The sequence below is a fragment of the Bos grunniens genome, chromosome 27 (assembly GCF_055505025.1).
Source record: "Bos grunniens cultivar Pamir isolate PY7600 chromosome 27, Bosgru_T2T1.0, whole genome shotgun sequence".
Lineage (NCBI taxonomy): Eukaryota > Metazoa > Chordata > Mammalia > Artiodactyla > Bovidae > Bos > Bos grunniens.
Genome location: NC_141191.1, coordinates 27,977,330 through 27,994,885, shown reverse-complemented (window position 1 = coordinate 27,994,885; position 17,556 = coordinate 27,977,330). Strand labels below are relative to the sequence as shown.

General features: G+C 44.4%; 1 protein-coding gene and 1 long non-coding RNA gene across 3 annotated transcripts; both read left to right on the top strand.

Annotated features, from left to right (window-relative positions):
* Window positions 1-2: 2 nt before the first annotated feature.
* On the top strand, window positions 3-2,063 carry LOC147343691 (uncharacterized). Of its 2 annotated transcripts, XR_015156410.1 has the most exons (3): window positions 3-511; window positions 637-802; window positions 1,729-2,063. It is a non-coding gene; the product is annotated as an uncharacterized LOC147343691 (long non-coding RNA). The 2 variants fall into 2 exon arrangements; XR_015156409.1 differs by lacking the exon at window positions 637-802 and having other exon boundaries at window positions 39-280.
* Window positions 2,064-4,903: 2,840 nt separating this feature from the next.
* On the top strand, window positions 4,904-15,185 carry MBOAT4 (membrane bound ghrelin O-acyltransferase MBOAT4). The gene is made up of 3 exons (XM_086380883.1): window positions 4,904-5,116; window positions 9,028-9,252; window positions 13,042-15,185. Exons 1-3 carry the CDS (start codon window positions 4,995-4,997, stop codon window positions 14,003-14,005), a joined length of 1,311 nt encoding a protein of 436 aa, XP_086237009.1. The 5' UTR covers window positions 4,904-4,994; the 3' UTR covers window positions 14,006-15,185.
* Window positions 15,186-17,556: the final 2,371 nt, after the last annotated feature.

The following is a 17,556-nucleotide window of genomic DNA, read 5'->3' as shown; positions in this document are numbered from 1 at the left end:
GCAGGACGGGGAAGGGGCGGAGCCTTGGCGCTGCTCGCGTGGGCGGGGGCGGGGCCGGCTCGCGTTGGAGGTTTCAGTTCTGCGTGAGCCGGCTCCAGCCAGGCGGCGGTGTTTGGCCGCGATCTGATTGTTAGTGCAGTAAAAGGATGGGCGGACTCGGATTTAAAACAGCCGTTAAGTCAAATCCAACGCAAGTCATTGTGACCTCACTAAGCCCCACTGTTCATTCTCAGTTCCTTAAGGATCCTCCTGCTAAACCTGGGCTCTTTTCCCTTTCAATGTGAGTTGGTTCTCCACCCCTACTCCCCACCCCCACCCCGTAAGTTAAGTACCCTCTACCTGATGTCTTTCTCAGGTTAATCTCTAATTCTGCCCTTCTTGCCAAGCTTCACACCTGATTATTCGAATGCCTACTTGACCTGGATGCTGCGAGGTCTTATGAAACCTAAAATGTGCAGAACAGAGCTTTGGTGGCATAGTGGTAAAGAATCTGCCTGCCAATGCAGGAGTGGTGAGTGAGTCGCTCAGTGCTGTCTGACTCTTTGTGACCCCATGGACTGTAGCCTGCCAGCCTCCTCTGTCCATGGAATTCTCCAGGCCAGAGTACTGGAGTGGGTAACCATTCCCTTTTTGCAGGAGGCTCAGGTTCAATCTCTGGGATGGAGAGATCCCCTGGAGAAGGAAGGACTCTTGCCTGAACAATTCCATGGACAGAGAAGCCCTCAAGCTGCAGTCCGTGGGGTCCCAAAGAGTTGGACACGTCTGGAGCACCTGAGCTCGCAGGCATTTCTCTCTAAAGAATGTAAGTTGGTCCTCTGATCTCTGTCTCAATAAAGGAATCCACCATTCACCCAGTTGCTCAAGACAGAAACTCAAGTCATCCTTGATTGTCTTCACCTGTCCATATATAATTGACCAACAACTTCTGCTGGTCCTGGGCTTCCCTTGTGGCTCAGCTGGTAAAGAAACCACCTACAATTCAAGAGACCTGGGTTCCATCCCTGGGTTGGGAAGATCCCCTAGAGAACGGAAATGGTAGCCACTCCAGTATTCTGGCCTGGAGAATTCCATGGACTGTGTAGTCCATGGGGTCACAAACAGTTGGACACGACTGAGTGACTTTCACCTCTGCCAGTCCTACGCTTACAGTTTGCATCATTTACTATCTCTAAATCTCCCTCTGTAGTCTGCACCTTCTACCCTTGACCTCTAAAATCACATTTCCATCCAAGCTATTCTTCTGTAGCTAAAATCATCCTTTTAAAAACCAAATTTAGTTGTTTTTTTTTTTACTTCTTTTCCTTTTAAAAACCAAATTTAGTTTAGTTTTTTTTTTTTTTTTACTTCTTTTTCCTTTTATTTTTTATTTTTTTTCTTTTTCCTTTTAAAATTGCCATTACCTCTGGGCTTGATCCAGCCCCTGCCCACTTCTCTCTTCTTTAATTTCATGTTCCTCTTTCTCTTCTTTGAAACAGAGCAGGACCCTATGATCCTTACCCCAATGTCCTCTGCCTGCCTTTTGTCTGTTGAAATCTCAGTCAAAACTTATTAGTTTAATCAGAGAAATGAGAAAATGTGGAAACAAAGGGTAGCGGTCAAAGGATACCAAATACTAATGATGTACTCATTAAGCATAGTCAGGGAACTTTAGTCCCTTCTCAAGGGCTATGGATAATATTCTGAGCCATATGCTGTGAGCTGTCTTATAGACACTGAAACCCCCACCAGGTGGAAGACGCTAACTACACGATGACCAGACTGTAGCTGTGACATAAGCTGCCACAGTTTCAAGAACTGGCCTCAAAGAAATGTAAACAACTGACCCTGGAACTGAAGATTAACTGTATTTAAAACAATCAAGATGAAGCTGGTCAGACCACCAGTGACCAACTTGAAGATGATCGTAAGAGCAGACTGTGCTGTTTCTGCATGTAGCCCCCTCCCTCAGTCTATAAAAGCTCTTGCCCCTCTGGTTGTCAGTGGAGGGGGAACCACCTTTGGACAGACATCTGTCCTCCCCCACCCCCGTTGCCAGCATCCGAAATAAAGCAAACTTTCCTTTCCACCTGGCCTGTTTATTGGCTTTTGAGTGGGCGAGGACCTGGACCCGAACTTTCGGTAACATAATCACACTTTAATTCTCCAAGAAGCCAGTTTGAATTCAAACCCAAACTGCTTCCACCCGCCCTCTACCCCCACCGCTCTTCTGACTGTTTAAGTCTCATGTTCAATGTATTAGTCCGGGTTCAGCCACAGAAACAAAAGCATTAGGAGATAATATAAGAAGAGGCTTATTGCAGGGAATGGTTAACGTGATCGTGAGGGTTGGTTAGGCAGGTAAGAAATCTGCAGGGTGCATTGCAACACTTATACATGGAGCACAGCCACTGTCTATACAGGTAGAATTTCTTCAGGGAAGCTCCAGCTCTGCCCCTAAGGCCTTTTAACTGATGCAGAATCTTAGTTCCCTGACCAGGGATCGAAGCCGTGTCCCCTGCAGTTGAAGCACAGAATCCTAACCCTTGGACCATCAGGGAATTCCCACTTTGGCCCTACTCTTTACTCAACACTGGCCACAATACCTGACACGTGGTTGATACTTAAAAAAAAAACTTGAATAAATATATGGATGAATTTAGAACATCCTGTTGTCTCCAAGCAGGTAAACACCTATTCACTTTTAAGCAATGTCTAAATTAATTTAAAAGACTTCCATGGCATGAGTAACAGCCGGGGTTCTCCAGAGAAACAGAAGTGGTGGAAGATAATATAGACACACACACATTTATTTTAAGGTATTGGCTTACTTGATCAGACTGGAAACTCAGGGAAAAGTTGATATTGCAATCTCATACCCAAAACCTAAATGTGGGAATTCAAGCAAGGTTTCTTTGAGGCAGGATTTCTTTTTGGGGGGAGAACCTTGGTCTTTGCTCTTCAGACCTTGAACTGATTGGATGAGGCCCGCCCACATTTTGGATGGTGATTTGTTTTACTCAAAGTCTATTGATTTAAACGTTAATATCACCTTAAAAATACCTCTGCTGCAATATTTAAACTGGTGTTTGACCAAAGAGCTGGGCAGTGAAGCCTGGGTTGATGCAAAATTAATTGCAAGAGCATGCTTATAAGAAGGACAATTTTATCAATATTAGGTACAGTGTCTAGGACCTATAAGCTTTTGAGAAATCTATAAATTATTTGAGACCTGAAAGTAAAATGTGCTGATTCCAAAATTCAAGAAGAAAAGTACAAGTAGGTATTAATAAATATTTAATTCAATGACAAAAAGCATAACTTTTCCCTATTAAAATAAGTGCAGCTCAATTCTTCTGAACCTAGCAACTATATTCAGTGGGGGTTGTGGTTGCATTTTAATATGTTTAATATGATATGAGCATATTCATTGCTTAGGGAGCCCTTTTCTCCCATTAATTGCTCTACTGTTTGTCTAGGGTTTTGTGCCATCTGTGGCCTGGAAAAAACTATCCATCTGGGAACATCCTTCGAGAGCCAATTTAAGCATTCCCCCTTCTCTACTTCCCTTGCATTTGAAAAATTCCTTATCTCTGTAGATGATTGCTTCTTTATTTATTCACTGCAGTATGCCAGTGATGTACTGCATCAATAGTTCCTTAATGAAAGTATTTGTTGCCTTTTCCTTCTTCCTAGTCAATTCAGAGCTACTGGAGGGCAGGAGCCATATCGTATTCATCGTTCTATCCCAAGAGCTTAGCACAGGTCTCTTATAAATTGGCAGCCCAATGGTGCTCATCATTTTTATTAATCAGTTGGTTTACCTTCAACTACATCTAACCAACCAGTTTATCCTCCGTGCTTTTATATACGGTATCTAATCTTCATAACAATCCTCTTGAAGACAAGAGAACAATTTTGCTGAATAACTGGCATTATTGTATCTACTTTTAAAATGAAGGCTTTCAGTCTCAGAGAGGTAAAGTGATTTGCTCAGAGTTCCTCAGCTAACAGGAGGCTTCCTTTCATGCTTTCTCTACTGTGAAGAGCTGTATCTCACTAACAGGTGGTCCTTGCCTTTAAGATTTTTTTTTTCCTTAAGATGATATTATATCAGGCTATACTTTCCTGTCTCTTATTTAAGGCTGCTTGCTCTTGCATGTACCTTCAGAGATGAAAAACAGCTGGTTAGGGACAGCGCGGTGATGCTTGGCTCGGTAGATGGACCTCAACTCGCCATGAGGCTTCTTATTCTTGTCTTACTTTTAAGCAGTGTCTCTTGGATTGCTTTTCCACACCCTAAAGAAAAGCTTCTCTTTAAATATTCCACTCCACATGTTTTCTTCCTTAAAGACTTTCGAATTTTAACAAGCACTTATTGAACATATCATACACACCCAGCACTGTTCTCAGTGCAGGCAATACAGCAATAAACAAAACAAAGTTCCTCCCCTGTAGAGCTCCGAGGGAGACGGGCAATAAACTAATCTAGAAATAGATATACAAGGGCTGGTGACCAGTACTATAAAAAAGAATAGAGCAGAAGGAAATAGTATAAGGAGCGCAGGGAGGAAATGGTTGGGAGAGTCTTCCTAGTCTTTGAGAACCTGCCTCCCTTTCTCACAGCTCATGTTCTTGCTCTCCCTTCCTAATCCAGCGAGTGAACTGTTCTCAATGGGAAAATGAGATTTTTCATTTACTTAGTGAAAAGAATATGACAGTCAGATGACTGGAAAGGCAAATACTGCAGTATGTAAACAAAACCAGAACTTCTGAAAGCAATGCTTTTGTGCATGTCCTTGTTAAGTGATATAATACCAAATATGTTTTGGTTTCTATAGTGAGTTCCCTTTATCAGAAAGCCAACTTTTTATACTGCTTATCTCCAGTGCTTTTGTTTGCCTTTTGCTCACCCTTCCTAAACCATATAAAAAGATCAGAGAACCTGGTTGAGACTTCTCTTTCAGGAAAGCATCAGTTAAGGACTCTAGGAAGGACAGCGTCTTTTGTTCCAGTTCATGATGGATTGGCTCCAGCTGTTCTTCCTTGATCCTGTATCACTTTATCAAGGAGCTGCTTTTCCTTTTGCACTTCTGTTTAATCATCTCTGCGTTATGGATTCATTTTCCACTCAGGCCAGGTAGGTTTGATGGCTAATTTTGCTCTTATGTTTAGGTTGGAGTGCACATGTGAGTATTAAATATTAATTACACTGGTCATTTTTAAGTTATCATCATATCATCACTGCCACTGATTATTGATTGCTTGATTATGCATATGTCTAATAGAGTGAATCAGAATTGGAAATTGAAATCATGTCTGCCCTGACTCAGCTAAGTTTGATAAGTTCACATTAAAAGGGAAAAGGGTGAAAATAAACCAGGGAGAGATGAATGTTGGGGTGACACAGATTTCCTCAAATGGATGCATCTATAAATCAACCATGCACTCCAGATGTTCTTGAACAGTCTTAGTTTCATGGAATTCTATGATATTCAATAAAATTAAATTTTATTAAACATGATTTTTTAAGTGCCTTTGTATGATTTCCCAGAGAAATGAAATAAGTCAAAAACAATTTTCTTAGATTAGTTTTTTCTCAACCTGGGATCTAGTGATTATTGTCACTAGAGATTTGATGGGCTTCTCTGATAGCTCAGTTGGTACAGAATCTACTTGCAACACAGGAGACCCCGATTTGATTTGTGGGTCGGGAAGATCCACTGAAGAAGGGATAGGCTACCCACCCCACTGTTGTTCGGCTTCCCTCATGGCTCAGCTGGTAAAGAATCGACTGCAATGAGGGAGACCTGGGTTCGATCCCTGGGTTGGGAAGATCCCCTGGAGAAGGGACAGGCTACCAACTCTATTATTCTGGCCTGGAGAATTCCATGGACTGTATAGTCCACGGGGTTGCAACAAGTCGGACATGACTGAGTCACTTTCACTTCACATCAGAGATTTGATAATGATTAAAATGATTTTTTATAACCAATCAACTTGATACATTAGAGACAGTCCCTATTTTGTAAAACAGTTTAATGAAAAAAAAAAGTTTTATGGTATATCCTTTTGCAAAGTTAAAATCCATTGCCAAAGTTCTACCTCCTAATAATTCACTTATTTCTGAAATGTGGATTTTTACATGTTGGGGGTTCTTATGTAAAATCTGGCTATATCTAACAATCAGGCAGGCTGAGTTTGATTACACTGTGGTAGACTATTACATGTACACAGCTAGTTGGGGGCTCTTTACCTTTGTTTCAGAGATGAAGGAAACAGTTGTAAAAAAAATAAGTTTCCTATTGAGGAAGAATCACTAACAATAAAGCAAAATGAATGCAAGAATAAGGGTTAATTCCCACAGGTTAAGATTTCTGGCTTTGGAGTCAGCTTGATGAGCCCTGCGCCCTCTCTTCCTGAGTGTTCTTGTACATGTGAATAAACTTGGTCTTTATCTGTAAAATGGAAATAACAATAATAACAATATAATCCTCATGGGGTTATTTTAAGGATTAAATAAAGAAATTTCTTATAAAGGGATTATTGGCCCAATGCCCAGAATAAAATAAGCACTAAAAAAAAAATCATGCATCTTGCATTGTACACGTGTAGACAATTTCTTTCTTTTTTTAATTGTTTTCTAATTGGAGTATAATTGCTTTACAGTGCTGTCTTTGTTTCTGCTGTACCACAGCATACATACATCCCCTCCCTTTCGGACCTCCCTCCCTCTCCCAAACCCACACCGTCCCATGCCCTCTCGGTCGTCACAGAGCACTGAGCTGAGCGCCCTGCGCTATTCAGCAGATTCCCAGCAGCCGCCTGTTTCACACATGGTGGTGTGAATATGTCAGGGCTACCCTCTCAGTTCGTCCCACCCTCCCCACCCTGCTGCGTCTGCAAGTCCATTCTCTACGCCCGAGTCTCTATTCCTACCCTGCAAATGGGCTCATCTGTACTGTTTATCTAGATTCCAAGTGCATGTATTAATAAACAATATCTGTGTTTCTTTTTCTGACTTAACAGTGCTTACAAATCCCCAGGGCAGTTGCTTCAGGTTTCACTTGTGCTGCATAAGGAATAAGTGTTTTCCCTTATTTTTCGATGGCAAGGGAGCGAAGGCTTAAACCACAGGGTTCAAAGCCCTACACATAGGCTCAACAAGCGGTTCAGAAAGGGCCAGGGCCTGTGGAATGGAGCCTCTCATACTGAGAAACCTACATCTCCCTCAAGAAAGGAAGACATCTTGGCAAAGGCGTGTCTGTCCCAAGCACACGAGCCAAGGAGCCTCGATCCACACCCTGGGGCATATTCATTCATTTTTCCTGTCCCTGACTTCTCAGTCCCTGTTTCAGATGGTTTCTTCTGACCTTTTTGTTCAGATTTATAAACTTGGCACCAACTAAAAGGAAAAACCAAACAAACCTCCATATACTGTGGCAAGAAGAGCTAAATCTTCATTATGTGGAATCTCCAGGGCCTCGACTGGTCCTCGAGTCGTCCACTGGCTTCCGAGGGAGATAAGCTCCCAAACCATCGATGTTGATGTGGGTATTTACAACATTATAAAAAGTGCTAAGTCATGAGGCCAAAAAGTGCAGCAGGGTGGATTAAGGGTAGACATAATGACAAAATCACATGATATCATTACCTAATCTAAAAGAATGATACAAAGGAAGTTATTTACAAAACAGAAAAACTCACAGGCACAGAAAACAAACTTATGATTACCAAAGGAGATAGCTGGGGGTGGGAGAGGAGAGATAAATTAGAAGTTTGGAAGTGACATATACACACTACTATATATAAAATCGGAGAAGGCAATGGCACCCCACTCCAGTCCTCTTGCCTGGAAAATCCCATGGACAGAGGAGCCTGGTAGGCTGCAGTCCATGGGGTTGCTATGAGTTGGACACGACTGAGCGACTTCACTTTCACTTTTCACTTTCATGCATTGGAGAAGGAAATGGCAACCCCCTCCAGTGTTCTTGCCTGGAGAATCCCAGGGACAGGGGAGCCTCGTGGGCTGCCGTCTGTGGGGTCGCACAGAGTCGGACACGACTGAAGCGACTTAGCAGCAGCATCATATATAAAATAGATACACAACAAGGACCTACTGTATAGCACAGGGAACTGTATTCAATATCTTGTAACAACCTATAATGGAAAAAATCTGAAAAAGGATATATGTGTGTGTTTAACTGAATCACTTTGCTGTACACCTGAAACATTGAAAGTCAACTATACTTCAATAAATTAAAAAACAAAACAAAATATTATACTGATGGTAGCAGCTTTACTCGAATAAGGATGTACTGTAAGATTTTATTCGTATGAATTTAGAGAGTAGGCTAAACTATGTATACAGATGACAAAAATTATTAAATGATACACAAAGACTTTGTCATTGAATTTTCAAACACTTATTATAGCGAGGCATTGGACTTACCTGGCAGTCCAGTGGTTAATGCTCCCAATACAGGGTGCATGGGTTCAGTCCCTCACGCCTTTGCAATGGGTTGGGGAACTAAGATCTCACATGTCACATGGCAATAATAATAATAACAATAAATTTTAAAAGGGAGCCACTGAGCCTATCCCTCCCCTCAACCTTCCCTCTGAAGGCCAGGGCAGTGTGACTATGTCAAAGGGAAGAGACCCATCTGGCTGAGATGACATCTGGAGCCCTCCTAGATCCTCAAGCCTAGATTCCCAGAGCTTTTAGGTCACGCAGCAGGCACAGGGCTGTGTGTGGCCCTACCGGGAAACATTACAGACCTGTCCCCACAGGACTGTTGGGGACAAGTGTTCTCACTGCTATGGTGGACATCAAAGAGGGGTGACCAGGCAGGAATCACGGTTCGCCTCCCAAGGAAGTAGTTCACAAATCCACCCTGCCCTACCTCCCGCATTTCTCTCCTATACCGCTGTGACTTCTTTAGGGGTGGAGTGGGGTCCACCTCCATCGGGCTTCCCAGGTGGTTGCCACGGGGACTGACTGCACTGCTTGGAGGCGGGCTCAAGGCCAGGCTGTCGTCTGTGTTCCAGGTACCTGTTCCTCCTGGCGGGAGGCGGTGCCCTGGCCGTGGCTGCTATGGGTGCCTTCGCTGTGCTGGTCTTCATCCCCGCCCTGTGCACGGTGGTCCTCATCCACTCGCTTGGCCCCCAGGATGTCCACAGGCCGACCTTCCTCTTTCAGATGACCTGGCAGACGCTGTGCCACCTGGGTCTGCACTATATGGAGTATTATCTGCAAGAAGCTCCTTCTACAAGGTAAAGCAGCCCATTCCTGCACTGGTACCAAGCCACCAGGGTTTGCTTCCACCCAGATGGTGGAGAGGACCTGGGCATTGAGTTTGAATCCGAATTCTTCCGTATCTCAGCAGTGTGATCTTGAGTGAATCAGTCAACCTCTCTCAGCCTTCATGTCTTTTTCTGAAATAAAGGATGTGTGTGTGTGTGTGTGTGTGTGTATGTGTGTGTGTGTGTGTGTTGGGGGATAACAACGCCTATCTTGCAAGCTTCTTAGGTTAGAGGTAATGAATATACCGTAAGTCCGCTACCCATGAACGAACTCTACTCCAAGAGTGTGTTCGTAAGTCCAATTTGTTCAAAAGTCCAACAAAGTTAGACTAGGTACCCAACTAACACAATCAGCTATATATACGGAAATAGGTTTATAATACTTCTCACACAAACAGTACATAAAAAACAAAAAAATAAAGAAAGCATTTTTAATATTATGGTACAGTACCTTGAAAAGTACAGCCCCTGGCACACAGGGGCTGACACTGAGCACACAGGCAAGTAGAGTTCCTGCCAGGAGGAGGGAGAGGAGGTGGGAGATGGTAGAGCGGAAGGATCGTCAGCAACAGGAGATGGAGGGCGAGCTGCAGTTTCATGCACACCTGATGTTAATGGAATGTATGTCCATGTCTGAAAGTGTGCAACTTAAAGGTTCATATGTAGGGGAGTTACTGTATAAACCTATTCTAGTAAGGGGCTTCCCTCGTAGCTCAGTCAGTCAAAGAACATGTCTGCAATGCAGGAGACCTGGGTTTGATTCCTAGTTCGGGAAGATCCCCTGGAGAAGGAAATGGCAACCCACTCCAGTATTCTTGCCTGGGAAATCCCATGGACTGTAGCCTGAGGTCGAAAGAGTCGCACACAAATTAGCGATTAAACCACCACCATTCTAGCACAGTACTGTATAGCTGATTCTGTTAGTTGAGTACCTAGGCTAACTCTGTTGGACTTAGCGAACAACTTGGACTCACAAATGCTCTCTCTGAACAGAACTTGTTCGTATGTAGAAGACTTACTGTAAGTGTAAATGTATGACTGCTAGCCTAGTAACTACCATGAGCTTCCTACGTAGCACGGTGCCTGGCACCAGCTGTAATTATCATTGTGCCCGAGAAAGAGGGTGAACCAGGAGTCCCAGGCCCCCGCCTGCAGGTGACTAAGCAGAGGACACACACCTCAGTGCAGGTGGTTTAGACACCCAGCTGGCAGCCTCCCTGCTGTTTTCTGGTAAGATAGGGAAGGGCCAAACTGTCAGCCTCTGCTGAATTTCCGCACACCTGCTCCGCAAGAGTTTTACTTTCACTGAGACACAACTCTCTATCCCCTAGAAGAAGAGAAGTCACCCAATCCAGGAAAGAAAATCAGGTGCCAAGCAAAGTCTAGGGATGTGTTTTCCTGAACCAGTGAGATCAGCAGGATTAGAGGGAAGCAGGCACCTCTGCCATCCTGAGGGCTGTTGCTCCCGGCTCCACGGTCTCGTGGTGAACTAGAGTGGTGACCTATCGAGGGGAGAGTCACCTCTCTGATTCTAGCTGCCGTTGGCTCCTGCACTTTGCCATCCCTCTGCACCCAAGATCCTTTTCTTTATTCTATTTTCACCAAAGGCTCCAGGGCTTGCTTCTCTGAGGAGAAGGCACGATGGCGGGTGGGTAGGGAGTGGGGAGTCCCGACTGGGATGTGGTGACCTAGGGCTACCTGGGGGGCCTGGAGGAGCAAGTCGAACAGGATCTGGCTGGATGGGAAGGAGGCTGAGCCAGAGCTGAAGTGGGAAGATGCATTTGTTTGCTCTGGCCCTCATACAGAGGGCTGTGGACAGGTGGCTTCAACAACAGACATTTTATTTCCTCTGGAGGCTGAAGCCCAAGGTCAAGGTGTTGGCAGGTTCAGCTTCTCCTGAGGCCTCTCTCCTTGGCTTGTAGATGCTTCTCCCTGTGCTTTCCCACAGTCTTCCCTCTCGGCGGGTCTGTGTCCTGATCTCTTCTAAGGAGACCAGTCACCTTGGACTAGGGCGCACCCTCACGACCTCATCTTACCTTAATTACCTCCTTGAAGGCCCTAGCTCCAAATACACACATCGTAGGACCTCCAGTGGTCCAGTGGTTAAGACTCCATGCTCCCAATGCAGGGAACGCGGGTTCCATCCCTGGTTGGGGAACTAAGATCCCACGTGCCACGCAGTGCAGCCAAAACCAAACCAAAACCAAAACGAATAAATGGAAAAAAAAAAAAAAACCACCCAACATTCTGAGGCGCTGGAGGTTAAGAGTCCAACATATGAATTGAGGGTGGGGTGGACATGTTCAGCCCTTAACAGAAGGTGAGTGAACAGGGGTTAGTGGCCGGTTTGCTTACTGTTTGATAAGTCAAGTAAGGAGGTCAGTTGTCCTTTAGTTCTCAGACACAGAAACAGCATTGGTTGGGAAACAGAACCATTTTCTCCTCATAGGACAGCAATCCTGATTGTCGAGTGTGTCACTGTAATTGTCATTAATTTTCTCCTTGACAGTCCTGCCAGCAGGATCTTCTCTACTGTGAGGGCGAAGCAGGAAGAGCTCAGGTGGCTGGTCAGGAACACGCCTCGAATTGCTAATGACTCAGCGAACACCCTGAACCTCTAGCATGACTCCCTGTTCCTCAGCTCAGATCCCAAAGCCTGCAGAATCTTTCATTTAAAAAAATTTTTAAATTGGAGGATAACTGCTTTACAATGTTGTGTTGGTTTCTGCCGTACAACAACTCAAACCAGTCAAAACTATATATATGAAAAGTGAAAAGTATTAGTTGTTCAGCCATGTCTGACTCATTGCAACCTCATGGACTATAGTCCACCGGGCTCCTCTGTCCATGGGATTCTCCATATACATCCTACCTCTTGAGACTCCTTCCCACCCACACCCCCCTAACCTACTCCTCTAGGTCGTCACAGAGCACCAGGCTGAGCTCCCTGTGTTACAGAGCTTCCCACTAGCGATTCGTTTCACACGTGGTAGTGTATATAAGTCAATGCTATTCTCTCAATTGATCCCACCCTCTCCTCTCCACACTGGGTCTACAAGACCATCCTCTATGTCTGTGACTCTATTCCTGCCCTGCAAATAGGCTCATCGATACCATTTTTCTATATTCCATAGACATGCATTAATATACAGTATTTGTTTTTCTCTTTCGGACTCACTTCACTCTGTATAACAAAGCCTGCAGAATCTTACAGTCCAGATCTTCAGCTTCCTAGACTCTCTTCATTCCTAAGGTTCTGTTTCTTCTGTGGCAAATTTCTCCCAGGTCCCTGATCCTAATCTTAATAAGCCACTCTCAGAGATAACATATTCAATGTTTCCCCCATAATATTCCTTGTTTTTCTTTTATTTGCCTCTCTGACTAAGGATTCATCTCTCCATTTATCCTTCCATCCTGCTCAGAGGATCCTGTGGCTCTGAATTAAGCCAAGAGTCTTTGGGGCAGCACTGCAGGGTACTAGATTGGTCTTACATGCTTTTTAAAAAATTAAAAAAAAAAAAAAGTTTGGTCACCCCTCCCCCCATGGCATGTGGGATCTTAGTTCCCTGAAGAGGGATTGAACCCATGACCCCTGCATTGGAAAGTGGAGTCTTAACCTCTGGATCTCCAGGAGAGTCTCAGATTGATCTCAATTGTCTAGAGCCACCCATTTCCCCAGGGATCTTGTTTGAGCAATTGGATGGGGCTAAAATAAACTATGGAATGTTTTACTTTAAAAAAAAAATATATCTCTTTCAGGTTCTGCATCACTCTCTCTTCGCTCATGCTCTTGACCCAGAAGATCACATCTCTGTCTCTGGATATTCGTGAGGGGAAGGTGGTAGCACCATCAGGACGCATCCTTAACAAGAATTCTTTGTTTGAGCATCTGCATGCGGCTCTTCCCTATCTCAGCTACTTGCTCTTCTTCCCTGCCCTCCTAGGAGGCCCGCTGTGTTCCTTCCAGAGGTTTCAGGCTCGAGTTGAAGGGTCCAGCAGTTTGTGGTCCAGGCACTCTTTCTGGGCTCTGACCTGGAGGGCGCTGCAGATCCTGGGACTGGAGAGTCTGAAGGTGATCGTCAGCGGGGTGGTGGGCGTTGGGGCAGGACTTGGAGGCTGCAGGCAGCTGCAGTGCGTCTTCGTCCTGTGGTCCACGGCCGGGCTCTTCAAACTCACCTACTACTCCCACTGGCTCCTGGATGACGCCCTCCTCCGCGCGGCCGGCTTTGGATCTGAGTTAGGTCGCAGCCCGGGTGAGGAGGGACTCCTCCCCGATGCGGACATTTGGACGCTGGAAACGACCCACAGGATAGCCCTTTTCGCCAGGAAGTGGAACCAGAGCACGGCTCGGTGGCTCCGACGCCTGGTTTTCCAGCAGCGCAGGACCTGGCCCTTGTTGCAGACATTCCTCTTCTCGGCCTGGTGGCACGGTCTCCACCCGGGACAGGTGTTTGGTTTCCTCTGCTGGGCTGTCATGGTGGAAGCCGACTACCTGATTCACGCCTTCGCCAGCGTGTTCATCAGCTCCTGGCCCATGAGGCTGCTCTACAGAGCCCTGGCCTGGGCCCACACCCAGCTCATCATCGCCTACATAATGCTGGCCGTGGAGGCCCGGAGCCTCTCCTCTCTCTGGCTGCTGTGGAATTCTTACAGCAGTGTCTTTCCCACGGTGTACTGTATTTTGCTTCTCCTGTTAGCAAAGAGAAAGCATAAATGCAACTGACATCTTTCCCATCCCTCCTCTCATATGCCCATGAAACAGACGTTAGAAAGTACCAGATGGCACCTGTGTGCATGTATTTGCACTTTTCCATGATAAAAGTTGTTGTTTTTTTTTTAAGTAATGGATGTATATACCTGATGTCTTGACATGGAAATCTGTCTATCTACTTTAATGATCTATTATTGATGCTGATACTGAGGATCCAGAAAGGAAAAAGACATAATTTCGTCCCTTAGGGGTTACAGTTTATGTGTGGAAGGAAAGTTTAGGTTTAATATGATACATAAAAATATAAGGCACTTTAATGTTCATACATGGAATCTAGAAAAATGGTATGATGAACCTATTGCAGGGCAGGAATAGAGACTCGGACATAGAGAATGGACTTCTGGGCACAGAGAGGGAAGGAATGGGTGGGATGGATTGACAGAGTAGCACTGAAACATATACATTACCATATATACACTAGATAGTATGGGAAGTTGCTAGATAACACAGGGAGCTCAATCCAGTGCTCCGTAACAACCTAGAGGGATGGGGTGGTGGGGTGGGAGGGAGGTTCAAGAGACAGCAGTTCAGTTCAGTTCAGTTCAGTCTCTCAGTCGTGCCTAAGTTTGCCACCGCATGGACCGCAGCACGCCAGGCTTCCCTGTCCATCACAAACTCCCGGACCTTGCTCAAACTCATGTCCATCGAGTCAGTGATGCCATCCAACCATCTCATCCTCTGTTGTCACCTTCTCCTCCCGCGTTCTATCTTTCCCAGCATTGGGTCTTTTCCAGTGAGTCAATTCTTTGCATCAGGTGGCCGAAGTATTGGAGTTTCAGCTTCAGCATCAGTCCTTCCAATGTATATACCGGATTGATTTCCTTTAGGATGGACTGGTTTGATCTCTTTGCCCTCCAAAGAACTCTCAAGATTCTTCTCCAGCAGCACAGTCAGAAGGCATCAATTCTTTGGCACTCAGCCTATTTTATTATCCAGCTATCACATCCATATGTGACTACCAGAAAAACCATAGTTTGACTAGACGGACCTTTGTCGGCAAAGTAATGTCTCTGCTTTTAAATATGCTGTCTAGGTTGGTTATAGCTTTTAGCAAGTGTCTTTTAATTTCATGGCTGCAATCACCATCTGCAGTGATTTTGGAGCTCAAGAAAATAAAGCCTCTCACTGTTTCCATTGTTTCCCTGTCTATTTGCCATGAAGTGATGGGACCGGATGCCTGATCTTCGTTTTTTGAATGTTGAGTTTTAAGCCAGCTTTTTCACTCTACTCTTTCACTTTCATCAAGAGGCTCTTTAGTTCCTTTACGCTTTCTGCCATAAGGGTGGTGTCATCTGCATATCTGAGGTTATTTATATTTCTCCCTGCAATCTTGATTTCAGCTTGTGCTTTATCAAGTCCAGCATTTTGCATGATGTACTCTGCATATAAGTTAAATAAGCAAGGTGACAACATATAACCTTCACATACTCCTTTCTCAATTTGGAACCAGTCTATTGTTCCATGTCTTTCACTTTCATCAGGAGGCTCTTTAGTTCTTCTTCACTTTCTGCCATAGGATGGAGTCATCCGCATATCTGAGGTTATACAGCTACATGTATACATATAGCTGATTCAATTTGTTGTACAGCAAAAACTAACACAACATAGTAAAGTAATTATCTTCCAATTAGACCTAAATTTTAAAAAATATAAGGTGCTGTGAAAAAAGTAGAAAATGGCATCTACAGATGGTCTCCAACTTACAATGGTTCAGCTTATGACTTTGCAACTTAACAATAGTGCAAAAGCAATACATATTCAGTGGAAATCATCCTTGGAATTTTTATCTTTTCCTGGCTAGTGATTTATGGTATAAGGCTCTCCTGGGGTGCTGGGCAGGGCAGCCACAGCTCCCAGTCAGTCACAGGATCATAAGTAACTTGAACCTTCCCTGGTGGTCCAGTGGTTACGACTTTGAACTTCTAAAGCAGGGGCATGGATCTGATCCTTGATCAGGGAACTAAGATCCTACGTGCCGTGCGGCACAGCCAAAAAAAACAAAACCACCAAGAATTTGAAAAATTTGGTCTAAAAATGGCAAGGCTGATATTATCTCAGAGAGATATGTTAATAAACTGAGAATCCAGCAGACTAGATAGATAATCACTTACATAATTAAATACTTAAAATTATTTAAATTCTTAAATACAAAACTGATTCATGAAATATATCCCATGAAGAGACTGATAACAAGAAGTAAACACTATTTTAGTACAACTTTGAGGGTCTGGTCCTTTTTCTTGGTATATAACTTCCTCTGTTTCTTCTTCTGTTAGGATTTAAAATATACTGAGAGAAAGAGGTCAGGACCTCCAAGTTCCAGCGAGCAATGTCATTTTAACTAGCATTTTCCTAGCACTACCACAACTCTGGGCCACCTGGATTATTATCTAATTTATTTTTTTTTCTTCAAATCAACTTTAACTTACCTTACTTTTAAAAACTTTGTTTCCGAGTAGTAGCATTGGCAAAAATTGGCTTTGGTATACTAATTTTATTCTCCTTCCGAGCTCACTAAAAGAAACACATCCTTGCTTGAGTGAGAAATGTTTGTGTACTGCTTAAAATCATCTGCTTATCCCAGGATTATGTTTGTCCCACCAAAGAAAGAATTATACAGGTATCTAAGCTTCTAATACAGAAAATTTTCATCCTCAAAATATAAAATTGCAAAAAGCTTTTAATGTCTAAAATTTAACAAAGGTAATACTAAGAAGCTGTAATATATATGCACGCATGCTGCTGCTGCTGCTGCTAAGTCGATTCAGTTGTGTCCGACTCTGTGCGACCCCATAGACGGCAGCCCACCAGGCTCCGCCGTCCCTGGGATTCTCCAGGCAAGAACACTGGAGTGGGTTGCCATTTCCTTTTCCAATGCATGGAAGTGAAAAGTGAAAGTGAAGTCACTCGTCCTGTCCGACTCTTAGCGACTCCATGGACTGCAGCCTACCAGGCTCCTCAGTCCATGGGATTTTCCAGGCAAGAGCACTGGAGTGGGTTGCCATTGTCTTCTCCATATACATGCATAGATCACTTAGAAAGTTATGTCATTATCACTTGCCATCATTAAGGCAAACAAATAGCCCCTGATCTCAGCACACAGGACTTAGTGCAACAAGCATTAAGTACCTTAAACAGATGGGATGAATGTGTTGTGGCCTTGACCGGCGTGGTTCTATATTTTCTCTCACTACACTCAATACCCCAGAGGAGACAACGTGGACAAATGGGGTTTCCAGCATGGGGAACAGTCAAGGAGGATACAGTAGATAGCCTAGGGGGTGTTATTACAAAGGAAAATAAGGACTTTCCCAATGGCTTAGTGGTAAAGAATCCACTGGCCAATGCAAGAGACACAGATTTGATCCCTGATGTGGGAAGATCCCACGTGGAACAACTAAGCCTGGGAGCTGCAACTAGTGAGCCCACGGGCTGCAGCTATGGAAGCCCGAGAGGCCTAGAGCCTGTGCTCCGCAACAAGAGAAGCCACTGCAACGAGAAGC

Coding starts and splice junctions, on each gene's coding strand:
- MBOAT4 (XM_086380883.1), top strand. CDS start 4,995: ATGATGGATTGGCTCCAGCTGTTCTTCCTTGATCCTGTATCACTTTAT. Junction 5,117..9,027: donor TCATTTTCCACTCAGGCCAG/GTAGGTTTGATG, acceptor TCTGTGTTCCAG/GTACCTGTTCCTCCTGGCGG. Junction 9,253..13,041: donor CAAGAAGCTCCTTCTACAAG/GTAAAGCAGCCC, acceptor TATCTCTTTCAG/GTTCTGCATCACTCTCTCTT.